This window comes from Orussus abietinus, unplaced genomic scaffold (assembly GCF_000612105.2).
Source record: "Orussus abietinus isolate OABI.00-Male unplaced genomic scaffold, Oabi_2.0 scaffold16, whole genome shotgun sequence".
Classification (NCBI taxonomy): Eukaryota; Metazoa; Arthropoda; class Insecta; order Hymenoptera; family Orussidae; genus Orussus; species Orussus abietinus.
In genome coordinates, this window is record NW_019394714.1 from 1,664,076 (window position 1) to 1,690,032 (window position 25,957).

At 49.5% G+C, this 25,957-nt stretch overlaps 5 protein-coding genes across 6 annotated transcripts; 2 read left to right on the forward strand and 3 right to left on the reverse strand.

Annotated features, from left to right (window-relative positions):
* Positions 1–4: 4 nt before the first annotated feature.
* LOC105696744 (microtubule-associated protein futsch) lies at positions 5–11,578 on the forward strand (the record flags this gene model as incomplete). The annotated part of the gene is made up of 11 exons (XM_023433100.1): positions 5–236; positions 311–470; positions 2,710–2,834; positions 2,937–4,754; positions 4,828–5,297; positions 5,369–8,750; positions 8,853–9,261; positions 9,417–9,836; positions 9,897–10,098; positions 10,194–10,388; positions 10,461–11,578. Coding segments are annotated over 11 exons (7,587 nt in total), but the record flags the coding sequence as incomplete, so codon positions are not given.
* Positions 11,517–12,601, reverse strand: LOC105696783. Its single transcript, XM_012419505.2, has 2 exons — positions 12,448–12,601; positions 11,517–12,257 (listed from the first exon to the last, which is right to left on the reverse strand). The coding sequence occupies exon 2, from the start codon at positions 12,254–12,256 to the stop codon at positions 11,690–11,692; it is 567 nt and encodes a 188-aa protein (XP_012274928.1). The 5' UTR covers position 12,257; positions 12,448–12,601; the 3' UTR covers positions 11,517–11,689.
* On the forward strand, positions 12,602–13,272 carry LOC105696785 (DNA-directed RNA polymerase III subunit RPC9). The gene is made up of 3 exons (XM_012419507.2): positions 12,602–12,725; positions 12,801–13,071; positions 13,153–13,272. Exons 1-3 carry the CDS (start codon positions 12,718–12,720, stop codon positions 13,258–13,260), a joined length of 387 nt encoding a protein of 128 aa, XP_012274930.1. The 5' UTR covers positions 12,602–12,717; the 3' UTR covers positions 13,261–13,272.
* A 29-nt stretch (positions 13,273–13,301) lies between these two features.
* Positions 13,302–14,683, reverse strand: LOC105696784 (density-regulated protein homolog). Its single transcript, XM_012419506.2, has 5 exons — positions 14,235–14,683; positions 14,055–14,139; positions 13,789–13,968; positions 13,553–13,692; positions 13,302–13,458 (listed from the first exon to the last, which is right to left on the reverse strand). The coding sequence occupies exons 1-5, from the start codon at positions 14,334–14,336 to the stop codon at positions 13,414–13,416; spliced, it is 552 nt and encodes a 183-aa protein (XP_012274929.1). The 5' UTR covers positions 14,337–14,683; the 3' UTR covers positions 13,302–13,413.
* Positions 14,684–15,120: 437 nt separating this feature from the next.
* On the reverse strand, positions 15,121–23,718 carry LOC105696745. 2 transcript variants are annotated; one of them, XM_023433104.1, is made up of 25 exons: positions 23,691–23,718; positions 23,440–23,513; positions 23,287–23,342; positions 22,965–23,175; positions 22,513–22,875; positions 22,242–22,440; positions 22,001–22,162; positions 21,787–21,932; positions 21,612–21,713; positions 21,439–21,556; positions 20,276–20,408; positions 19,919–20,150; positions 19,596–19,805; positions 19,376–19,487; positions 19,112–19,310; positions 18,874–19,025; positions 17,943–18,098; positions 17,589–17,873; positions 17,187–17,450; positions 16,744–17,123; positions 16,391–16,644; positions 16,083–16,269; positions 15,832–16,023; positions 15,555–15,769; positions 15,121–15,362 (listed from the first exon to the last, which is right to left on the reverse strand). In XM_023433104.1, the coding sequence occupies exons 5-25, from the start codon at positions 22,527–22,529 to the stop codon at positions 15,184–15,186; spliced, it is 3,894 nt and encodes a 1,297-aa protein (XP_023288872.1). In that variant the 5' UTR covers positions 22,530–22,875; positions 22,965–23,175; positions 23,287–23,342; positions 23,440–23,513; positions 23,691–23,718; the 3' UTR covers positions 15,121–15,183. The 2 variants fall into 2 exon arrangements, with proteins under 2 accessions (XP_023288872.1, XP_023288873.1); XM_023433105.1 differs by lacking the exons at positions 22,513–22,875; positions 22,965–23,175; positions 23,287–23,342; positions 23,440–23,513; positions 23,691–23,718 and having other exon boundaries at positions 22,268–22,420.
* Positions 23,719–25,957: the final 2,239 nt, after the last annotated feature.

A 25,957-nucleotide genomic window follows, 5' to 3' on the forward strand; every position in this document is an offset into this window, starting at 1 on the left:
GGCCCCCGAAGCTACCCCCAAGGACGACGCCGATCACCGGCAGTCCTTCGTGTCCCAGCACTACGTGGAGCCGGTCAGGACCTCTCCGGAGCCGCGATACAAGTCGGAAACCAGGATAGAGCTGCCGGCGGACGGCTCGGAGAAGAACTCGGCGACCCCCAAGCTCAATGGTGTTAACGGCAACGGCAACAACGACGCCAGCTTCCTCAACAGCAGCGTCGTCAGCGTGCCAAATGGTAATTTCATAACGTGGTTTCCTCCACCCTCACCCCGAAGAGCGCCTCGCTGAGCCGGATCTTGAATTTCGCAGACAGCAAGAAGGAGCAGGTCGAGGCCGTGAACCTGGAGCTGGTCTCGATGAGGCCCTACACGGGGAACCTGCAGGCCAAGGGCCAGGAGGCCTGCGAGGTGCCTTCCGACCCCTACGAGGAGTACTTCGTCCCGGTGAACGAGCATCGGAAGTACATCAGGTAACTTCGCCGGCTCCCGAGGGAACTGGTCTCGTTCGCCTCCTCTTCTCTTCTCTTCTCTCCCGTCTTCTCTCTTCCGCCTTCGCTCCTCTTAACGTTCGCCGGGTACCGTTCGCCAGCGCCGCCTCCTCTCGGTCCCTCGCGAGTAACGAGAACGAGTTCCCGCGTTAAGGTGATACAAAAGTGGCTTTTTCACCCTTTTCCCCGAACCGAGGGCACCGAATCGTTTGACGTTCATTCCACGTGAACGTGGAAGCTCCGAGGAAGATCTCGACACTCTTGAAATTACATTTTTTCCATTTCTAGTTTTTTCACGTTCGTGAAAACTTAATATCAAGAAAATTTAGGGCCCCTCCTAATTTCACGACTTCGAGGTCGCGTGGTTTTGCAACTTGTCCCCAGACATTCTCGCTCGTCGTTCCTCGTCCACTTTTCGCGATTGGCTTTCTCCATTAGAGTTCCCAATGTCACGTGATAACTCGCCGGAAACCACCATGAAACGGATAACGGGAACTGTACACGACTTCGTGATAACGAGCGGCGTACAATGCCTCCGTCCATTCGTTGTTCTCCGAGCGATACCCGTCGTCACATGGTACCTCTAACGGTGTCGGACGATCACTCGAGGTCACAGGTCAGGTAACTTAATTCGCCGTGGAATGACCGTTTCGTCGAGCCTCGCAATTCCCCGGTGAACTCTCCACCAGGAAATCCTTGAAACGAAGGATATTTTGCGCCTTAATTAGGATTTTCCGAAATTTTCCCGCTCGTCCCAAAAATGGCGTTGACCCGACCGGACGTATCTCTTGTCAAGAAAAGTGGTAAAGAATACCTCGTCGATCGGCCATCCATTAGTTCGTTAGAAGCCACTCCTGTTCCGCCCGTTTTCACCTGACTACGATGATTGGTCGGACAATTGGCATATAATTGCACGTCACTTACCATGTTAAATAACCAGAAAGTTGACGCGCGACGTGGGTCGACGTTTTCCCTCTTACTTCGAGAATGGCCGCGTAAATCGCGTACAATCATTTATAAACGGCGCGGATAATAATTACGAAGGCTCGTCCGCCATCTTCGAATGATTCCGGAACGCGGTAATATGTCTTTCAAAATTAAAAAAAAAAAATTCTCATCGCTCTTCCGAGCTTCAGAAATTTTCCCGATCTTCGAGGGATAGAATCTTCGGAATTTTCACCTTCTCTTGACAAAAGCGAGAAGAACAATCGCCGAAAGGTCGAGCACGCATAAGTGCAACTTCGAAGGCGAACGAAAAGAGGACGCAACGAGCGGGAAACCCGAAACGTCGCCGGTCTTTGCGAAATGTCAACGATTGCTTCGACCCAAGGATCAATTATATCGCGTTTCAAAAGTCTCCGTTATCAGGCCTCGAAATCGAAATGGGAAAATAATAGGCAGGCGAGATCTGACGAAACGAAAATGTCGCAACGTCCGGAGCCGTCCAAGATGGCGATCCTTGTCGAAACTCGGGAAGTCGGGGCGTCGAGGGCCGTAAAATCGAGAACACGAAGAGGCATAAAGAGACAGGACGCGTACGGTAGGTTTGAAGAATCGTATAAAATTGCGATCGCTGGCGGGGAGGGCTCGGTCGAAACGGTCGAACAGGGCGAGGAGAGGGCGTAATCGGCCTCGAAGACGATGTCGAAAGGGCGAGGAGAAGTCGCCAAATAACCTAGAGAAGCGACGTCGTTCACCCCATAACCCTATAGCAGAGGTCCCGAGGCGGAGGTCGAGACCACGGTGGCCGGGGTCCGTTTTGATTTGGGCCCAGGGGTCGGCCGGGAAGGACTCAGCCTGAGGGACCCTACGGCAGGACTGGTTGACTATTCCCACTGGCTGACAGCCCTCAGGTACTGAGCCAGGATTAGTCCTATCGACATGGCGGGAGAGAAGGATGCTCGAGCTGGTCCAGGAACGCGCACTAACTCGCTTTCCTCCCCGAAGTCGCGGCGCGACTTCAGGGTCGCGGGGCGTCTTCGGGGTCCCCCGGTCCCGCCGAAGGTCTGCGGAGCTTCCGGTCGGCGCCCCTTGTAAAGGACTCCGACGTGCTTTCGGCTTACCTAGAGATAGAAGGAGGAGGCCTCTTACTAAGGTGTCTGATTCCACAAGGGGAGCTTCTAACCCCGTCGCTGTAACTCGTCACCTAGCGCTGTACAAACCGCTTTGGAAGCGACCGTTCCCCAGGACTCGACTCGACAGGTCGTCCTTTCTGTTTCAGGGGCGAGAAGCTCTACGTCACCAAGGACAAGAGGTCCAGGAGTTCCTACTGGAGGAGGATGGCGTGCTGGGGATTCGGGCTCCTGGTGCTGGCCGTCGCCGTCGTCATCGCCATCTTGGCTGCGAGTAGGTCGACTTCGGTTTTGACGAGTTCCGCAAAGACCTCGACATGCATTGAATAAATAAGTAAAGAGAAATGGCACGTGAAGTAACGACCAATTTTTTCAGCCGGCGTCATCCTGACCCAAGAAGCTTCCCAACCCCTGGACAACAACGAGGACCACGCGAGTTCGCGTCAGCTGGGCGACGTGCTAACCGCCGGAAGTCAAGGGTACATGAAGAATCCCCCCTCGAGTCCTCCTCCAGAGACGTCCAGTTTCCCTCCATGGCCGACGACGGACGAGTCGATTTATGCGACCGTTCCCATGGCCCTGGATGGGACGATCAGGCTGGACGACCTTCGATGGACGGCCGAACTGGCGGACCCCAAGTCGAGGGTGTACAGGGACGTCTCCGCCGAGATAGAGGGGAACCTGAAGAACATGCTAAAGACCGATGAACACATGGACACCGTGGTCAAGGTGTACGCCATCGATGAAAACGGGGAGGTCAGGTTTAGGATAAGTCACCCGCCGGTCCCGAGCCCCGAAGAGGCCAAGAAGAGCATCGAGGAGATGCTGAAGAGGAACGACAACATGGTCGGGAGGTATCGCTCCAGTGGACTACATGTTGGAAATTTGTCCGATGAGTGCGAACAAGGGAAACTCGGCTGCTCGGATGGGTGCCAATTTGACTATTCTTCGGGGTCGTTCGTATGCACCTGTTCCGCTGGGAAGCTGTTAGACGGATCGGGGAAGATGTGCCGGGACGAGAACGACTTGAGTAACGTCGACATGGAGGAGGTCTTGTCGGAGTCGAGCACGGAGTCCATGGAAGAGATGGTGCAGGGTAGGAGCAGGAGTCCGGATGCCTTTGATCCTCTGCACTCGGATCACTGGATTCATCGGCATTCTGAGGAACGCGATGAACCTGGGTCCGTGTTTGATGGGGATCGGCATCATCATGTAGGGTCTATTCCTGCGGAACCTGTTGAACCTGCTGAACCCAAGTCGGCTGCGGAACCTGAACCATCCGCTGAGCCTGAACCGTCCGCTGAGCCTGAACCATCTGCGGAGCCTGAACCATCTGCCGAGCCTGAACCATCCGCTGAACCAGAACCATCCGTTGAACCAGAACCATCCGTTGAACCAGAATTACCTGCCGAGCCTAAGCCAGCAGAGGAACCATCCTCAGAGCCTGAACCAGCTGCCGAACCTGCGCCTTCAGTCGAACCCGAACCTACACCATCACCCTCATCTGAACCGCCTACCGAACCTGCACCATTATCCTCACCTGAACCACCTGCCGAACCAACACCACCCCCAGAGCCCGAACCAGCTGCTGAAACGGAACCATCCGCAGAGCCTGAACCTTCCTCTGCACCTGAACCATCCGCCGAACCTGAACCATCCACCGAACCAGTGCCATCTCCTGAACCTGCACCATCGGCAGACTCCGAAACGAAAATGATATCCATGGAACCTGTAACCGAATCCAAACCCTCGATGAACCCCGAAGAGACCCACTCCACATCGTCCGAGTCTTCATTGGAACCAAAAGCAGAACCCGAACCATCTACGGAGACCGCACAAATTGAACCTGATCATTCTATCATTCCCAAAATAGAGCCCGAAAGTGTCGATGATTCGAATACTCGCAATATGTCTGATAATCATCAAATAACCACGGAATCGCATTCGTCATCGGCACAGTCATCGACCGAATCCAGCATTTCGATGGAAGCTGTTTTAAATCCTGCCGATTTGGGACCATCATCCGAGACCTCGATGACGTCCGAAAATTCGACAAAAATCTCCAATGATGCTCAGGAGGAAGACAAAATATTAGATGACTCCAAATTTGTATCACCGACTCCGAATACGACATCTGATTTCGCAGTTCCGATCGATTTGAGGCCAGAAATGGAATCTTCACCTGAAACGACAGGTGAATAAACTCGGTAAAATTTTGCGTTAAATAAAATAAAGGCGTAGAAAAATCATTCACGATTTTATTTTAGGCAGCCCAACGGAATCGACAACCGAAGATGCACCTGCAACGGTGATCCCCCTGTCCTCTTCCGAGGGGACAACAATTCCATCCATTGTTGCTACTGATTTTGCAATGCCTAATGATGAATTCGACGAATCCAAAGACGAAAAATCGGGAATAGCCAACACCGTTCACCCCGAAGTGAACTCTGAAGAGAGCGATCCAAATGTTGAAGAGCCGTCTACAACGCCCATGGTTCAGCCTGAAGTGGAAAAGGACACCATCGTAGAAAATCTTTTGGAAAAATCGCCCGAAAGTTCCAACTCGAACGCAACTCACAAGCTGGACGACGCGACCGAATCGCTCCTCGAAAAAGTCGGGCAAAATGTCGACGCAGCTACCGAGGAGGCGAGGAAAAAATCCGAAGAGACGACGGAATCGGAATCGAAAATCGAATCTCAGCTCCCGTCCGATTCCGCCACCAAAATGGATTTAATGGTGATTTATTAAAAATATGTTCTATTATTTTCGAGGCGAGAAAAATAATTTTTTTTTTTATCGTTTTCTAGGAGACCAACGACACGGCGCCATCGAGGATGAAGTCGCAAGACCAGAACGACTCGAACGTCATCGAGCACATGCCAACGACAGTTTTCCCGAAACTGCCGAAAAATATCGCGGATAACGTAGAGCCTCTGATAGATTCAACGGAGAATGGAACCGAGCCAGAGAAACAGGGACCAACCCCAGGAGCTTCTTCGGACGAAGCATTCGAAACGATACCCCAGCTCACTCCTGAAGAGAGTGGCAAAAGTCAGTCAGAAACGATCGAAAAGGACGAAAAACCGAAAAAAGATGAAGAATCGAGCGAGACGTTGACGGAACATGTCCTCGTGCAAGAAAATTCGGCAGAGAACTCGGAAGAAAATTCAACGGACACCCTGACGAATGTGGACGAATTGGTTCCTGGTGCTGATATAAATGCGTCAAAGGATGAAGAGGTTATCGAAGAGAAAGAAAAAACTAAGAGTGTCCAAGTTCCTCCTGACTCTTCAGGAAAGTGGTACGAAGCGACGACCGAGAAGGTGGATATTCCCGATGAAAAGCACGTGGAAGACATGTCGCCCTTCCTACCGGATGTCCATCGAGAGGAGACCCCGAAGAAGGCCCCACGACTGGACAAGGACGAGCAGGACGTGCCGAATCCGTTCGAAGGCCACGTCGAAGACGTGATCACTCAGAGTCCCGAAAAGACCATCACCGAGGAGACCACGATGATCTGGAAAAGTCCTGACTTGGATAACGAGGTCCACGTGGATACCCTGAAGAGTCAGAATGTTCTCCCTGGAAGTGAACTGAAAGAAAATGAAGGCGTCACCGAGTCGCAAAATTCGAGTTTGGGAGATCTTAAAGAGGTAAACGAGACCAGCGAGGTTAAATCAGAAGATCAAAGTTCTGGTCCCAAGGACCCTGAAGAAGTGGCGGAAAATGTCACTCAACATCCTGGGGTAACCGACAATCTCACTCCAGGGCGAAATACGAGCGAGGAAGTTAATTCACCGGATGATGACAAGGATGACGAGAAACTGAAGGTGATTCCTCTGGGTGGAGAACCGGCGCCCGTGGAGCATGGCGAAGAACCTGAAAAGGAAACCACAAAGAGCGAAATTCCCAGGACGTCTACAGAGGATGTAAGGGTCACGAGTGCGACCACCGAGGCGACGACCAGAGAACCCGAAGAGGTGCGAAGTGTTGAGGAGAAGCTGAAGAAATCGGCAGAGAACACGTTGGAGGACCAGTACAACGACATTGCAGATGATAATTCATCGAAGGAGTTCCACCACGTGGAGAATCTCTTCGAGGTCGGAAGTGGGAGTAAAAACGAGAGTGCAAAGGTTGAACATCGCGAAGATGTCGACGAAGAAGTTGAACATCGGACTGAAAATTCGGCTCCGAAGAGTGGGGACCAAAATGGCACCGAAAGCGTGACGAGTTTCCCGGGGACTCCGGAGACTTCGACGCTGGTTATGGAGACGAACTCGTCGACATCGGAGATTTCCGTACACCCCGAAGAAAAAGAGTCCATTATCAATGTGACATCGGTCAACGGAACTCAGGAAACAGGCTTGGAGGTGAAAATGGAGGATCCGAAGCTGACAACCGAGATCCCAATCCTGCCCATCGAGATCCAGCAGGAGATCTTCACGGCAGTGCCCACTGTGACGGAATCCTCGTCGGAAATGTCTTCGGATCTAACAGAGAAGACATTGGTGGAGTCGGAAACTACGGAAATAAATTCTTCAACGATAACTACGCAGACCTCCGTGATCGAAAGTAAGACCACGGCGCAGGTCCCCATTTTACCCGACGAGCTGCAGACCGAGAGCGATGCCTCTTCGGGTTCCTCTTCAACTTCCAGTATTGTCGAGGATGGAAAGCGTAATGCCACCGAAGGAGAATCAGGAACTTCTTCTAAAAATGAAGAAAACACAGGTAATAACGAACCTAAAGGTGCAGAAGTGAGCGAAAAATCGACTACCGAGGAGAACGTCGCCAGCTCTGCCGTCGTCGTCGAGACGAAGGTTGAAGAGGATCTCGAAACTGAAAACGTCACGAGTGGAATGAGAGAAGAGAAGAAAAAGGAGAAGCCGAATGAAGATGACGAAATGATAGACGACGCAACGATGAGTCCAGAAAGCGAGTCTACGATAATGTCGTCCGTAGAAAATGGGAGCAAAGGTTGGACGAGCACTTCGGACACGACCACGACGACGGAGGACATCAGGCCCGTTTCCGAGGATCTCATCGACGACATGGAGCCTCTGGAATTCGACTACAAAACTCTGTTCTCCACGACGGACAGGACGAGGTCGAGCACGGAGCTGGACGAGTCCCAGGAAGAGGACTTGCGAGTGATCCCGTTGGAGAAGAGTCAGGAGGCGAAGAAGAAGACGGTGGAAAAAAAACCCCTCGACAAGTATAAGTACAAGAAAGAGAAGGAGCTGAACCTGGACGATGAAGAGGGGATCATTCGAGAGAGCACGACTCTCGGGACGATGAATATCCAGGAGGAAAAAGAGAATTTCACGAAGGTCGACTCAACGTCGACGAACAGCCCCGAAGAGGGGACCGACGCTTCCTCGACTTCGGAACCAAAAATCCCGGAAGTGACTTCAGAGCTCGAAAAAGTGGAGGTTCGAAAATTCGAAGATAACGAAAAGGGAAACGACACCCTTGAAGACACATCCACCACGCGGAAGTACCCTACGTTCATCCCCGTATCCGAAGAGATTGACGAAGAGGACGCGAAGATGATGACCACTCTTCTTCCTAATAGGATCTCGACGTCCTCGGAAGAACTTGAGAAAAAATCTTCAGATGATCCTCCGGAGGTAACGACGCCCTTGATCTCCGCGTCTTCTTCATCCGAGGGAACCACGAAGAGGGCGGATGCCGAGGAGTCCTCCACCTCAACGTCTACTTCCGAGGTTCCCGCAGAGAGCAAGACGGCCGAGGAGCCGCAGGCATCCATTGAAGTTCAGGAAATGAGAGATGCCGAAGAGCAAGGGGTATCGATGGGAGTGATTTCCAAGGCAAGATCGGAAGACTCCGAAAGTATCGCCGACCCTGATGACATCCTTCGGAAGATCCCAGGTCTGGTGTTCTCCAAATGCACGACGGGTCAGTTTCAGTGCGTGAATGGAACCTCCAGGGAAGGAGCTTACTGCGTCAACCTTTCCGACAAGTGCGACTCGGAGAACGACTGTTCCGATGGGTCGGATGAATGGAACTGCGAGGAGGAAGGATGTCCAGGGAATTTCCAGTGTGCCAGTGGACAGTGTCTTCGAAGGCATCTAGTCTGCAACGGAATCATCGACTGCGACGACGGCAGCGACGAGAAGGACTGCCAAAACTGGAAGTGTCAGTTCGATGAGTTCCGATGTCCCAACGGTGAGTATTCGAATGAGTGAAAAATGGTCCGATACGTGGAAATTTAATTTTTATCTCGAGAAGATGCTTCCGCCTGACTCAAGTCCCACTTCCGATCCACAGGTCGGTGCATCCCCGTGTTGTGGCAATGCGACGGTCGTCCCGATTGCGAGGACCACCGCGACGAGTACTCCTGTGCGGAGAGCTGCGGCAACGACGAGTACCTCTGTCCCACAGAAAAGTGGTGCATTCCCCAAACCTGGCACTGCAATGGAGTTCCCGAGTGCTCCCAAGGCGAGGACGAAAAGCTCTGCGACTGCGCCCTAGATCAGTTCAAGTGCCAGACCGGAGGCTGCGTGCCTCTGGACCAAGTCTGCGATGGGTTCGAGCACTGTCCGGACCGATCCGACGAATGGGACTGCCTCGTCGCGAACGTCACCACCTGGAGAAACGACTCCACGGACATGGAGAAACAGGACGAAGGCATCGGCGACGAGGAGCCAACCGCCAGGGCGACGGTGTTGAGGATAAAGTAAGACCGAAGCTAAAAAGTATCGACGAGCCGGACCGATCTTGGTTTTGCAAAAAGTGTAAGAAGAAAAACATTTGTAAGGCCAGGATCAAGACCAGCTTCCTCTGTCGAAGTTGTTTGATTTTTTGAAAAACGAAGGATGTCACCATTTTCAGGATGCCCTTTGGGGAGAGACGTTCGGTCTGCTCCGATGACTGGACAAAGGAGTTCAGCGACGCGTATTGTCGAGCCCTGGGGTACTCCTTTTCGGTGATGACAAGGTCGCTTGCTCCGGAAGAAAGTCCCCAGTTCCTGAGACTGAGGGCCGGGGCGACGCCCGGGATTCCTCTCGTCAGAAACCTGGAGCCCGTGGAAGCGTGTCCATCGGGCAAGATCGTAGAGGTGTCCTGTCAAGAGTTCCCTTGCGGATCTCACTACGCAGAGGGACCCACGGCCAGGCTAGTAGGAGGGACTCCTGCCGAAGAGGGTCAGTGGTCCAGCGTGGCTCTCCTTAAGGAACCAAAACACGGGGCCGCGTGCACTGCGAGTGTCTTGGGGCCTCTGCACGCCCTCGCCAGCTATTCCTGCATTCACAGGTAAGTACCGAAAGAAGACCTCTTCTCCAGGACCCCGACTTCTCATCGAACCATATGCAGGTACCGGCAGACCACCGGCTGGCAGCTCTTCACCGGCAGCGACTTACAAAAGCCACATCAGGTTAAGAACATCATCCCCTACCCCCAGGTGAAATACAACCAGTTCCTCTACAACGACGACATCGCCCTGGTAGAACTCGCCGAGCCCCTAATTTTCTCCAGGAACGTCAGTGCCGTCTGCTTGCCGAACCGTCCCTTCCAGGTACTCGATGGCTGCTTCTGGTCTTCGCTTTCCTACATCGGTACTTTAGTCATTAATATATGTATGACGCCAACTTCTACTAATTTCCTCTTCAGCCAAGGCAACTGTGCGTCACGGCTGGTTGGGGCTTCCCCATGAATGGCGAAGTCAATCTTCGGCAATATCTCAAGTTCCTCCCGGTACCTACGTACGATTCGGCCGAATGTAACGCAACGAGTCATTATGCAGGATTTATCACGAAGGACAACATTTGCGCGAGGTTCACCGACACGGATAAGGGTCCTTGCTACGTATGTTCATGATTTTTGTCCAGGTAACGGTTGGACGTGCTCGTTTAATGATTTTCATTTTTCTATTTCCAGAATGACGAAGGGGCTCCTTTGATGTGCATCAGCGAGTCCGGCAGGTGGGAAATTCAGGGCCTTCTCAGTCATCACAGCAGATGTTCTCGAGGACACCCTGCGATATATTCCAGCCTGGTGCCGGCTCTTCCTTGGTTGAGGCATTCCGTTCCTGCCTTCCAAGTTCAAGTTTAAGATTAAGTTTCATCGGTCCGAGCGGCGTTCCATAGGAAGTGCTAGGGAAGATGGGACGGAGCTCGAAGGAGGAGTTCGAGGAAGGCATCTCGGAGTTCCAGGAGGACCTTGAGGATATCCCGAAAAACTCCGTGACATATCTGTCTATTCTTCTTATGCCGTTTGCCTCGTCGTCATAGTCCACCCCTTTGACGTTTCTTGTTCTTCCAGTCAAAGATTTTCGTTCGATGACGATCAGGCAATCGGGACGTAGAGTGGCAATTGCGGTCACTCGCGTTCGATTTGTTACTAATGTTGAAGAGAAATTTGTAAATGGATTTAATTCAGCCTACGCGATGTTCAGGTATGTGAAATTAAATTTGTCGATTGAAAAAGATTAGTTCATCTAAGGCGAATCGTCGCGGATGTTATTTTACCTGAACGTCAGACATTATTTTGCTCCGACCAGTCTAAGTCTAAGAAAATGTGATGTAAATATTGTATAAAGCACCTGTTTGATACGGTCTAAAGGATGTATTATTGCACATTTAATTATCGATTTAAGTACCACCTAACTTGCTACGTTTTTTATGGAAGTACTCCATTTAACTTGCGCGCGCGTTGCGTGTAGATTTTATGTAACAATGGCATTGTAAAAAATCGAACAAGTTAGTTAAGGTGCTTCGAAAAATGTGAAATCTAAATTGAACGATTAACTCCTCGGAGTACGATATGGGTTCATTCCGAATTACGCGTAAGCACGGTTGCAAATTAATGGAGCCCTGTTTAAGTGTCAATGTTCGCTATGATAATTTGTCTGAGAAATCCTGTGCAAGGATTTCTGGATCGAACAGTGGTACTAGGATATAGCGATACGTAGAATAAATGTATATACACTGTACGACTATTACAATGAGATATATTGTTATGTTATGATACCGAATATATATGTACACGTAAACGTATCTTCTGACGGAAGTGTAGTATTTTTATACAAGGTCGAAACAATACATATATATATGTGATTATTACACAATACTTCCTTATTTTATTACTTTCAAGTTTCATACTAAAATTTAATCAAGTTGTTTTTTAGGAGCTGCAGCTACCTCCAATGCCGTTAGAGTGGCGTCTGCTTTAAAAAAAGCCAATGCGATGCTTCTTATGATAGCATTGTATTTTGCAATAAAGTCTCTAATCTTATCATTTATAGCTTCTGTCTTTTCATACTCTTTAAGGTACAAGAGAGTTAAAGTATTAAGTTTATCATTTAGTTCAGGCAAATCTCGAATTCGATCCGTCTCTAATGCGGGTAATAATTCCTGGAGTTTCTCGAGCAAACAAACATTCTCCTTAATTTCATACTCCATAGCCAGAATTAATTCTAGTTTTGCGTCAGTTTGTAAACTTATTTCCTCGCAATCTGGATCCAGATAAGAATTTAGTTCCGATAGTCTTTTCACCATGGCATTTGCTTTTTCTCTCCCAGATAAGGCAGATAAGATTACCGTATTTGTATGGAAAACGCTGTCCACAATAGGGGTCGTCGATGGGAATTCTTCCAATGTTGGAGTTTTGTCGAGACCATAAATCTGACGTTCCAGAGCCTCGACTCTTTCTTCCAATAAGCGAATATCTGCCATACTGAAAGCAGTATTAATTCATCAACGCGTACGATAAATTGCACTTATTTTCAGTTTGTAGTGTGATTGAGGAAGTACAAGCCAAGGTAATTTTTCATGTCAAATGAAGTTTCCCGCTTGAGGTTAGAATCCTCAGGAAATGTTTTCAAGTGCGTAACAAAACATCTACGTGTTAAATTCAAAATCTGTACCTGTAATTTAGAACTTTATACTTGTGCTGCTTATGTTCACACTTGTCAGGAAGCTTTTAAAATCCTTGTGTGAAAATTTCACAGAATTTGTTACCAATTGACATCTCTCACGATCACTGTCTGTGCTGCCCTCGGTGGAGAATTTGGCCACCTGATACCTGCCAGTGGCGGCTAGCTCAGGGACCCTCCTCATAACTCTATGATAAGAAACATACTTTAACATTTTTTAACATCTTTTACCAACAGTATAAAAATAGGACTTAAATTATAATGGAAGTGTAAGTGAATCACCCGCATATGCTTATGGCTATGTGTGAGGGTTGATGATTTATGATATATCAATATTTTTGTAGGTTAAAAGACTGTTCTGCCTATTTAAGTAATTATGAAGTATTGGAAATTCTTCAAGGCATGAAATCTAAGAAGAAACAAAAAATGACACAGAATCAACTTGCGACGATAACTTATCAGACTATACGATATTTAGAAGATACGCCGTGTAGCAAACAATCTCCAGAAAAAATTAGAGATTTTCTGAAAGCTGTTGAGGTGTTTAAATTAACAAAGTGTGAAAAATTAACACTTTTAAATCTTTGTCCTAAAACGGCACTCGAAATTCAATTGGTAAAAATGACTTAATATCACTTAAAACTATCAAAATCTATTTTATTTATTAACGAACACATTTCTTGTTTTATGCAACAGATTATAGAAGATCGAGAAGATCGTCTGACGGAAGAAGAAGTAGAGTTATTATTGCAAACAATTTCTAATCATTTTGGAGAAGAGGAAAATATAAATCAAATGGAATAAACTAGGACGTAAATTGAAATGTGAAATGAAATTTCAATTTGTCACGTGATAATTGTTGGAGATATTTTATGTAAATTTACATTATGTAATTAACATGGAAGTATATTGTGTATCGTTAAATAATGTTGTGCGCACATTGATCAATTTGGTTTGTTATCTCTTTTGATCTCCTAAATCATCTATGGAATCTTCATCGATCTGAAACACGAATAAATGTATTAATGCAAATTTTGAAAGTTTGAATTTCTGTACGCTCACATTTATAGAATTTATTTGTAACAAATAATTTTACCTCAGGCCATTTTTCAGGAATCACATCAAGTAAGTCATCTTTAACATCCCCTTGTATAACGATTTCATCCTCTCCTGTTACACTTGAGCCACAAGCAAATCTACTTCCAAAAAATTTAGCTGCTGCCTTTAGGTCAATATCTAAAATCACGCAAGTTTTATACCCTTGGAGATAAGTGAGAAATTTATAAAAAGAGGAAATTTAGCATCAGGAATATGTAAGAACATTTTTTTTACCAAAAGTACTTAAACCAGACACTACAGTAACCGATTTCTTTTTTCCTCTAGGAGCTCTCGACACAGTGACTTGCTTTGGAACATCCTCTTTCTTTCTTGATTTTAACATTCCTTTCCCACCCCGCTTCTGTCGCTTTTTCTCGTCCTCCCCACCTCCTGTTTCTGTCATTCCATCTTCTACTATTCTCGGTAATATCAAATTTAAGCAATGATTAATACAAGTTTACTCAAATATAAACTTTACATAATTCATATTGCAGACATACCTAATTTGACCTTTTCAAATTCTGACGGGAGATTTCTTTCAAGCCACTGTTTACATTTTTCATATTCTGGGTAATACTCGCAGTACTATGAAAAAAAAAATGCTTAATCTAAGAACTTCTCGATGAGATTATCCGTGGACACTGAAATTATTCCTCGTTATGCCTGAATAAAACTGTTACCTCGATCGGAAGAGAGCAATTCCCACAGTACTGAACATGGATCGGATAAGTAACATCGGGATGAGGTCCCAAACGTAAGTCAGGTTGTTTATCTTCTGACATTTTGTCACGGGTCGATTAGTTTAATCTTGATTTCGGAAAGAAATTACCGATACTGTGTTGTAAAATTCACAAATTACACGTTATGTTCACGGGTTCTACTTTTGGTCGTACATGCCAAGTCCGATTCGAAGGATCAATAAAATTAAATGATCGACTGATTTCTACACGATCGGCTCTGATATGTAAGGAAAATTGCTTTTAATCTAACAACGGGCTGATTTCAGCCATACTCAATAGAAACAATTGTTCCCGGACCCCACCGTTAATCGGTCTGTTTCAATTTCAAATAGAACATAACCTATCTCAGAACTCATTGCCACTAAATCGGTACACAATAAGAAGCGCATTTAGGTGGGTAAAGGGGTAACCACTTTTCACACGGTCATCCCGATGAATGTAGAAATATTCTAGAAGTTCCTTGCACAGTAAAATATTTGGACAAGCAAATAGTTCTAGTTGGCACCACCACCCATAAAATCATTCGAATTGAACGGTAGATAACTCCATGATAAGTTTCCTCGGCACACCGGGAGATGGTGCCACTGGCCAATTCGAAAAGTGACGCCGCGCAACGGTTTCTATCCAAATGTGTATCCCACAACGTTGTCTTCCGCGTAAATTTAGTAATTAAATAACATTACCAATGTTTTTACAATTAAGAACACCCATGGATTCCTATGGAGTAAACGTGTAATAAAACAACAATGAAATGTAACAAAATAAAAGCTGCACGGACGACGGTCACCCGCGAGACGAGACCGAGCCGTTTTCGAAGCTCCCGGTCGTGAGAGCAAACGCCTATTTTTTTCCCGTTTTTTCGACACCGTTTAAAAGGTTCCTTCGCGTTTTAGTAGTCTTTGAGGACGTTCGTCGGCGGAAGGGAGACGGAACCATGGCCGGACACGGCGTGCGGTAGAGAGGAGACCCCGGTTATCCACTTGGCGAGTTCGCAGGAGTAGCATTCGACGCTCTTCAGGGTCCTCATGTACATCGTCGTGACGCCGCCGATGATCAGCAACTGATTTCCTGGGAGGGAGAAATTTAAAGGTACAAATTCCCGAGCGTACAGATTATTCCCCAAATTCGTGGACGAACTAGCCTAGTGAAATTCTGAATTTATATGTCTTGGTCGTTATCCCCGACGAAAATTCATAGCGAAAAGAAATTTCTCCACCAACTTGCGGAACGATTAACTAAGTCGTTGCGATAAATCGCTACCGATCGACCCCGTTGAATGGCCGTGTCTCGGGACGGCCATTTCCGTTTGCAACTTCCAGGAGCAGGATTTCGGGTCCCAAACGTCGATCGTATCGATGCTCTCGGTGACGTTCTCCGAGATCTTGCTCGCGCCGCCGATGACGTAAAGACTCTCGGCGACGACGTGCATGGAAGCGAAGCACCTGGGCGATTTCAGGGGCTCGACTTTCAGCCACCTGGGAAAATAGCGAGGCGTTAATCGTTATTAAAAATTGCTACCGCGGGGGGAGGAATTTACAGGTTCTTCAGGGGATCGTAGCACTCCACGTCCTTGGAGATGGGCTCCTTCTTGGATTTCGTCATCCCTCCGGCCACCCAGATCAGGTCCTGGTACTTGGCACTCGCCGGGCCCATCCTGGCCGTGTACATCGGTTGCACCTCGCGCCAAGTACTTTCGACGGGGTCGAACGCCTCCACTGACCTCAGTGCTCTGACGGATTCCAAAGGTTTAGGAGAGAATCCTCCAGTTTAACTTGTCAGGGTACTCACATGCCGTTCTTGTCTTGCCCACCCATGGCGAACATCTTCCCGTGGCTGACTATCAGGCCGAAGTTCTTCCTCGGGGTGAGCAGTCCAGGCTCCTCGAACCAGACCCTGGAGCAGGGGTCGTAACTCCATACGGTGCCGACGACCACGTTCTTCCTCTCCAGGTCGTCCTCTCTGGGGTCTGCTCCTCCTGAAATTTATTTATGATATCATTTATATAATTCAGAATCAAGGAATATTTTCGAGCTCCTCCTAAAATTGATTTAGAATATCTATTTATAATTTCTGAAATTCGGGGTCGAAGCACGCACCCACAAGGTACACTCGTCCTCTCAGGTATACCACCGAGTGGTGGTGTCTGGGTTCCGGAATCTCGCCGATGAATTCCCAGACGTTGTCGGAAGGCTTGAACCTGTAAATGTCCCTTCCGGTGTTGCCCGTGCATCCGCAGAGCTTATGGGGATCCATGCCTCCGAAGATCAAAACGGATTCTCTTCCGGGATGGAACAACGAATTTTCGGAGTAGGGGCCATCGATAAGGACGTTTGCACCCATCTTCTGTGTGCTGTTTTGAGTTAGATCGTCAGATCTCGCGCTTCTCGAGATAATGGAGGATAATGGTAAAACCGCACGCGAACGGCGATAAAAAAATCCCAGGACTCACGCAGGTCTTTTGAATTTAGTTTGGGGAGGAATATCTCGAGTCCTGGGCCTGGGCTGGAAGGCGCTGGTCGCTCGGTAAATTTTTCCCTCCTCGTAGTTCGGATCCAGTTTGGGATATCCACGTGCGATATCCCTTGTTTGCAGGTCGACGGGGGATCTTTCCCCCATCCTAGGGGAGAACGGGTCGTCGGTGTCGGTGTTGTCGGATGGGGATAAGTAGCTCATCCTCTCGTCGCAGTTCTGGAAGAAGGCTGGCGATTTGATGGTCTGGATGGGTTTTGAGGTCTCCACCGGGTTCGTCGGGGCGGTCATCAGGGTCGAATCCGCGGGTTTAGCGAGCTTCTGGGTCCTAGGCGTGGGCTGCGGCTTGCAGACCTCGAACTTCAGAGAACGAAGTAAGCCAAGGGAAAACGATTTCCCTCTCTACCGTGGAAAGTCGCTTACTCGAAGTCCTTCCAGATCCTTGGCAGAGCTGCATTGATCGTCGTCGACTTGTCGAAGGTCTCGCTTCGCCCTCGCTTTGGAGGAGTCCCTGATTTTTTTCCTGGGACTCTGGGTCCTTTCCTTCGAGGTCCTCTCTCGGCCGATCGAGCCGTTGCTCACTTTGACGGGCTCCAGAGGCTTCGGCAGGTTCTGGCCAGCCGGGATGGACAGGAACTCGGCCATCCTCTTCGCGTTCCGCTTCTCCTCCGAGGATGTCTTTCTGATCTGGGGCGATGAAAGAAAATCGTACAACGTGGATAAGGGTAATGCCGCTAAAATGCGTAGAAATGCAAAAAAACACGGAAAGAAAAATATAGAGGTTTGCCGGGAAGCTCTTCAGGAGGTACGGACTCGACGACCAACCTCGTCGAATTTTCTCCTGACTTTGTATCCCCTGTAAGTGGCTTGGATCATGGTGGCCGCTTCTTCCTCGGATTTCGCCGACTCCGTGCGTTCGTCGGAAGACCTGGCCTTGGGATCTTTCCTTCGGTTGCTCCCGGATCTGCGATTCAAGCTCGGGTCCCACCGATGTCGATGAGCGGATACGTCGTTGTGCCTCTTTGCGGTCACGTTGGTCTCCCACTGCTGATAGTACCGGGTTTCCTGGATGGCCTTCGAGTTCCCTCCTCCATCGTGCGAATCCGGTACCTGAAGAGATTTCGATTTCTTTGCAAATTATCTCCTCCGAAGAGGCGACTCGTCTTCGAGAACGCTTACCGAAGGCCGCTCTTCGGGGCGATACAGCTCGAACGCCCTGCCGGACTTGGTGATGTTGTAGATCTTTTTTAAGGTTTCTCCTCCACCCCCGCCGAGTCTCGCCTCCAAGTTCCCCGGCTTGTTGGCTAGCTCCCCATCGCCCGCCATCCGCTGACCCTGAAAATTAGGGAAAATTTGAATTTTCTAGTTTCTCCTCAACGTCTCTCTTCGACTTCTCCCCAGATTCGGTGTAATCTCAAGGTAAGAGTTATGCGCTGTAAGTGCACGCTGGAGGCCATTCTCCGGTGCAGTCAGTGACATAGGAAGAAGTGCATCGAAGGTCTGCAATCTGGTCGACCAGAAATCCAAGAGTTTTGACTTGAATTTATTTTTTTCAAAATGTAGTTATAGCAGCATTAACTCTGACCTTAGACCATGCCACTGCGGAAAAGCGACCACTTACAGGCACGTAGCTTACCCCGAGATTGCATTCGCATCGGAGAAGCCCCTTGCACTCTGAGACTTCGGGAACTCGTCTTGAAATCTCGCCTTGAAGTCGACTCCGACTTTCGTACTCTTCCCAAAAATCCGAACAGCTGATCAGCCGACGAGGTGGCTGTTCTTTTCTTACCTTCCAACGTCTACCTCGCTCTACTCGGATCAAAACTCGAATTCCACCCTTAACCCTTCCTCCCTTAGAGATCCTTCTCAATGATCGCGACGCGATTTTTTAAATCGGACTCGGAGTAATTTGGACCACTTGGAGGAGATTTTCTCTTCATCTGTATTTCTGTATTTCCAGCCGCGCGTTCCCGACTTTCGTCCAGGGATGCGAAAGAATATTTATACAAAACCGCTCAAAAGGGAGCTTCGTCCTGTCGCTTCAGTTTTTCGGCCACGGCGCCATCCTCGCAGGGTTGGAGTCGTTCGCCCACCCTGACGACCTACTCACCCCTTTGGAACCTCGGTCGAGGTTGCTCAGGTACTCGCTGAGGATTTCCGGGGACATCGCCCCCCCTGGACCGCCATTCGACACGTAGGGGGATGATTGCCCCTTCATGGGTTGCTTAGTGTTCCTCGAAGCATTGCTCGGTACCCCTTGACCTGTCGAGAAATTTTTTTATATACCTTATTTTATAAATCTGCCGCCTGAATATGTGTTGAATATCTGTTTTAAGGCGAAAATCTACCCGAGGCTGCAGCTTCCATGTTGCCGTGATTTTGAAAGTAATTTCCTCTTCCCCTCGTGGGTGGGGGCGAGGGGCTCTCTTTTGGTGGCGAATTCGGGGGGGCGGGTTTCCCTCGACTTTTTCGCAGCTTCAACTCCGGCAGTTTCGTCCTCTGGTAGTCCTCCAGGTATAGCAAAAATTCGCGATACGTCACGTAGCTCTGTACATGAAAAAAGCGTCCATGATAAGCTCTTATCGGTAGCGCCTCCATGATCGATTCCTGACCTTGTCCTCGCCGGCCCAGTTTCGATTGGTCGGCTCGGTTAAACCTAACAAATCGATCCAGTGATAATAGTCCTCGGTCTGATTCCCGTACCAGTACTTTATGATGACGAAGCTGACGGAAGAGACATTTCGTAATTTAATAACGGAAAATTAGAAATTTTAGTTTTTTAATTAGAAAAATCCAAAATGATATTTATGCGGAATTTTGGATTTCACTCACGCGAGACCGTCGTCCACCATTTTCTGGACCTCTGGGTAGGACATCAGCTCCATGAATTCCGGATTCTCCGGGTTCCTCTTCACGTCCACCAGCTGCCAGGGGGCGATCAGGCCGAATCTCACGCACTTCAGGACGTCCAGTAGATATTGCTTCCTCCCGTCCCAGTCGAACATCAGCCATCTCACGGCCGACATCAGCACGTCCATTTCACTGTACAAGTCGACCAGGAGTCGGGATTCACTCGAAGAGCACGTTTTGTGAAGAGGACAGATGAGGAGAATTTTTTCAAAACTTAAAAAATAGCAGAATCAACGATTTCTCGCCTGTTCACGCAGATGTAGTTCGAACGCAGCAGCAGGCAGAGCTCCTCGACGGAGAGCTCGAGGAAGTCCTTCGTGCCGACCAGCATCAGGAAGAACTTCATGATCCTGGGGACCATCAGCTCCATCACGGCGGTGTTTCCGATTTTCCTCGCCTCCAGATACAGAAGGAACGCCGTGTCTTCGGAGAAGAGCTCGTCGTTGTCGATGAAGGCCCAGCACTGCTCCTCGAGTTCTTCGGAAAGGAAGGAGACGCGATCGTTGGTCAAGAGACTTTTGAAAAGCGTTCTCCTAGGAACTCAACGCGTGCCCAACATGAAGGACGAGTTCGTCTTTTGAAGAGTGGAATAAAAAACGTGCCTTTGATGCCGAGGTACTGCGCGGCCATGAAGATCTCCAGGATGTTGTCTCTCCTCAGCAAGTGGCAGCTCTCCACCGTGGGACTGATCATCCAGTCGTAGATGATGGAGAAGGCTCTCGAAGTGACGCTGCTCTGAAATCCACTCTCTCGTGTATGCCGGGCCTCCTCTTTTTGGGATTTTAAAACGCGACCTCGAGGAACGAGATATTTCCCAGAGGAAATTCCTGTCGCCCGGTTCCCGAGGGCGTGGGATTTCCGGGAACGCTCGCTTAACATTATTTTATCCCCGGGCCGCAATCCGAGCTAAAGATGCAAATTTTCTATTTCATGCTCGCGGGGGAGTCTCCTCGAATCTCTTTTAGAATTTTTCCCGGAGATTCGGACGAACCAGAAATCCCCAGGAAAATGAATTTCCCACAGTAGTTATCTTCGAATTTCCCACCTTTTTGCCCGCGTCTCTATTCACTCGGTCCATGCTGAGTCGCTCTTCAAGGTCCAAAAGGATTGTCGAGTGAATTCAAAGGCAGAGAAGGTGGAGGTATTTTTTTCTCGCGAAGTGTGGGAAGCGTTTTTCAAGAGAGCGGCATTCAACCCTTAACCGGAGTCAAATATAGAGTCAAAGCTTCGAGAGGGGTCGAAAGGAGTCCAAGGTCGTTTGGCTAAGAGCCACTGAGGGGGAGAGGATGCTGACACGAGGAATCGAGGTCGGTCCAGCTACCCTCCCGGAAAAATTTCCTCCTTTTGCGAATTTTCGTCTTCATTCAATTTGGAACCCTTCGGTGAGCCCTTTAACCCATTACGGTTCACGAGTTTAGAGGTTGAAGCTAAAGGACTCGTTCCCTCTGAGGCGCCTCCATCCTCGCCCAGCGAATTTTCAGCATTAATAATTGAGAATTAATTGAGAAGAAGAGACAGCAATTAAGGTCGATCGTCAAGGTGCACTCGAGGTGTCTCGGAATTCTCATAAGACTCATTTTAATTGAAAATTCCGTATTCTTATAAATGAAGGGCTTTTACCGAAGAGTCCCTCCCCTTCTCTCTCGACTAGCTCTCATTAATCAAAGTCCACCATTACACTTTTCCTCAGAGGTGGAGGTTTTACGTCCTCGAAGTGGCGTTTCCAGTCAATAAGACATTTCTAAAATCGAGAAAAGAGTCTCACCCCGCTTAGGTCGACGTCCTTGCAATTCTTCTCGTCGAAGAAGGTGCTGTAGCTCTGAAGGACCAGGAGGTGGCAGTGGAACTCGTCCTGGCCGATCCGAACGATGCAGTCGGCGTTCCTGAAAATATAAGAATTCAAGTGACGCCAGGAAAAATTATGAGACCGAAATTCACTTGTAATTCGTGATCCTTCTGGCCAGTTCCTGATACAGATCCGTCTTCTCCGGGAGGATAATATTGTTCCAGTCGATGGGCTGCTCCCCGGTGAACCCCAACCTGATGGTCATAATAGCTAGAATATCAACTGGGATTTTTTTTTAGTGTGGGAAGGAATCAAATGGACGCTCACGAGGACAAGGGGACTTCCGATGCCGATGGTCCCCTGACCGGGTTCGATTGGGTCTGGTTCTGCTCCATTTCCACCTGGTGAACCTTTACTCGATAGGGTTGAGTCCTCGGTCTGTACTCCTGCTCGTTGCGAGACTTCTCCTGGGTCTGTCAAGGCGAAAAAGAGAAGGAAAAATAAGAAGGTCGAATTTTTTAGCGCAAGGTTGAGGGTCAACCTGAAGATACTCCGCGGTGGAGGGCGGGAGCTCAGGGTCGGGGTAATCGAGATTCGAGCTTGGAAGGTCGATGCCGGGTCTACTGATCTCGGCCTTGACGTTGACTTTGGTGTGTCTAGGGTCGGCCACGAGGACGCTGACCTTCTTCGACTCGAACACGACCTAGAACACCTGAAGGTATGTTCGATCCTGTCGAGTCCTCGGGGGACCGGAAGTCCCCGCTCGGCCAACGGTAGCAAACCTGATTTGGAATGATCTTCAAGTTACCACTTGGGGTTGCCTGGAAAGGGAACACCCTCCTGGCGTCCTCGGCATTCACCTCGAAGAGACCTCGACCTTCCGGACCCTTATGATGAGTTTGCATACGCTGCACCAGGAACTCCAAATTCGCCGGAACGCCGCAGGACTGCCTTTGTTCGATGTCTCCCTCTTTGGTCCGGCTGGAACGGAGAAAAATCCTAGTAAAAAATGTTGCACTCGCGTAAAAAATTCCTGGCAATTAGAGATCGAACCTGGAGCGATTAGCCATGAGCCTCGAACCGCGACCTGGGTCAGGGCGACATCGCTCCTCTTTTTCGTAGATAGAGCCAATGTTCTTCCGGTCCGATCTCCACTTCTCCTGGATGGGCGACCAGTTGCCGCGTTGTCGGTCGGTCGGGTTCTTCGAGGTCTTTAACGGACACTTTAGAACGTCGGGCTCGACCCAGGGCTCCTGGGGAGTCACCCGCACCACCCGACTCTCGTGGAAGATGTTCACGTTTACCGGGTCCTGTCTCTTTCCGGAGTGACGGCACTTTCGAGCCGCGACTCGACGACGTCGGTGCACGAGCTTCGGACTCGAGACCTCGGATCTGGTCCACTCTTCTGACTTTGGTCTAGAAGTAAAATCGAGAGTGAGAATATTTTCTTCATACAAATTTTTTTCTGAGGATGCCGACTTTGCTCCATTCTTCAGGGTACCAACCTTTGCTTGAGTTCTTCCTTCTTCTGGGTGGCGACTTCCTTCGGAATAGGTCGGACCGGAAAGGCCTCGTGGACGACGGTGCCTTCGGATTTGGAGTTTCTGACGAGAGGCCTCGGAGAAGAGGGTGGAGGCGTCGGGGCCTTCCCGTGATAAAGGACGACGACGCTGCTCTTGCTGTCGTCCCGTTTGGGAGAGGTCGAGCGATCCTCGACTGTTGCCGGGCACGAAAAGGAATTCGGCAAGATTAATACCGATCGATCGAGCGCCCTTCTCGAGATTAGGGCAGGATTAAGCAAAGGAAAAGGACGAGGAGGGTCCTTACGTCTTCTGCTGTGCCGGCGGATCGCCTTTATAATTCTGGGGGTCCCTTTTCCCTTCCTGAAGCGCAGCAAAGCGTTTTAGACCGGTTTATCCTTACCGGAGCTCTTAGTGCTCGCGCTGGAAATTTCTCCCCTAGGGGAACTTTTATAATTACCAAAGTTTACCGTAGGACTTCCCCTCGAGCCCCTCGCCGCTCGAGTACTTCGCCTCGGCGAAAGTTACTAGATGCTAAACCCCGGCAGAAACGGAAACACGGTGTTATCAGGTGTTATCCCTTATCACTAGGTGAGCCGACTCGATCCCTCGACCCGACCTCGTTTTTGGGGAATTACTCCTCCTCTGTTTCCCAGACCTTTGTTATATCCATATCTGCATTAGAAGTTCGAAACTAACTGAAATATTTACCTCATGTCTGTTGGCGCAAATCTCAGCCGAGAAGTTTTGCAAACTCGCGGTGCGTTGAACGGTGTTTTTCGCTCGCACTGAAACAGACCTCCAGAGCCTCGTTACCGGAAGTCCTCCATCCTCCGGCCGACTTCCGGTAGAGGAGAACCCCGGGGTACACTTACATCACTTACGCAATTTAGTCTCGGTGGCCTTGGGACAGTCCGGGCGACGAAGAGTCAACCGGGGCGACGAAGCTAGAAGGTCCGTCGACTCTACCTCCTCATCGATGCGGCAAGAAGGGCCCTTCGAGTTCCTCCAGCTGGACCCTGGACCCCTGAAACGGGCCAACGAGTTAGTGCATTTCTGGATTTTTTGCTGGACGACCTCGAAGAGACGGCAAAAAAGTCCAGAATGCTTGGGAAAAAATGTCGACTTCCTGGGATACCCGAAGGCGCTGGGACTCACCTGGGGTTCAGGAGGTCGAGGTCCGAGGAGAGGTAAGAATCGTCTTCGGCGGACGTGGACTCGTCTAGATTCTCCTGGAAGAGATGGAAAAGGATGTCAAGAAACCTCCGGCACCGAATTCGCCCCCCGAAGAGGGGAACTCACGTCATATCGCGGCGAGCCTCTTCGCATGATACGCCTGGCGTCCGTTCAGAGCGAGATCACTGGCACGAGGGTCATTCCGGCAAGGAACTGGGATACGAAAAAAAAGGGAGCGTAAAAACATATATGGCCTGTAGAAAGACTGGACGCCGTGACATTTAAAACGACCGGGACATTTGTAAAAACGCGAAAGCGAGCGGCTGCAGGACGGCCCTGGAAACGAAACAGCGCACACCCCGAAGACCGACAGCTGAAGAGATCGGCGCCGCCCTGTCGCCCTCCTTGGGCTCGGTATGCATTATCTGCTATCATCCGCAATCATCTCTCATGGCACCTCGAAGAGCTGCAATCGTCATCTCGCCACCGAGTCGTTCCACCGGAAACCTAACTTGACCTAATCGTCGATTTTCGATCCGACGCGCAGGTGGACGCTCTTTACGAGGTCGTTTCCGGCTGGAAAGCGGAAGCTTAAAGGTCCGGCTTCCCATGGGAGGAGTCGACGTTTCAGCCCCGCGGTCCGGATTGCGGCCGTTCCGCGGCGCTTTTCACAAGGGGTAGTAAATCGTTGGCCATTACGAATCGGCCGTTCGGGGGAGATCGAGGGGAACGGAGAGAGAGGGTGGAGGAGCCGGAGGGGAGTGGCTCAAAGAGGGTGGAAGAGGGTACAAGAGGGTTGGCTGCATCGATCGCCTCGTCCTGGTGACCTCGACCCAATGCCACCCTGCTCCACTCTCTCGGCTCGCAGCATCCCTCTCGCCCCTGGACCTCTTCCGCTTCCCATAGTCCTACTTCCCGCCTCTCTACGCCCTCTCCCGGCATGGTAATTAGCGGTCGCAAATATCGCCAATCATCATCCCTGTAAATTCCTGAATTTACCTGCAATCCAGGGAAAGCGGAATGCACCTGAAAAAATACATTCCCGAGGGCGTCTCGCACCTCGTGTCCTTATTTTTACCACGGATGCGACGCTTCGAAATTTGAAAAATCTGGAAATTTATGTTAGGGGTCGTTTAATTCTCCATTTCCTTGATTTTCGAAGCAATGGCCCGATCGCTCATCCGAGCTCGCGAATTACAGGCGGAAGAGGAAACGATGGTTTACCCCCTGTCAACTCTCGCGCAAAACTCGACACCGAATTCCGCGACCCCGTTTACACCGGGCGATATTGCCTCTCGCGAACGTCCGCGTAAAAGCGTTAACGGCATTCGCCGATAAATTCGCGAGACCGGGAACCAGGGTTCGAATCGGCAGATGACGCGAAATGCACGAGCGGGGTCGATTTGATTTCCAGGGTCGAAATAAATCCAGAGCCCCATCTCTCTAAAGGGTTGAGACTCGCCCCTACCGAGTACGCGCACCAAAAAAATTCCCCGTCAATTTGAATTTCTTTGAAAACAAAAAATGTTATTTACGGTTAAAACGTGATATCGCTCGTTCGATCGAGCGGTAACATTTTTCTTTTCGTTTTGTTATATCAACGTTCGATGCAGCTGCAACGATTGTCGCTGAAAAATTTTTTTCATCTTTTTATCTCAATTTCGGGCTCGAAATTCCGGCCCCACGTGTCCTTCCAATCCTTGGGCGCGATTCGGCCGAACTCGAGGCCGAACGGAGTCGTTTGGGGGTTGAGAATTAATTCGGCATTTCGAAGTGCCGGAGGAAAGACGCGCAGCATCCTG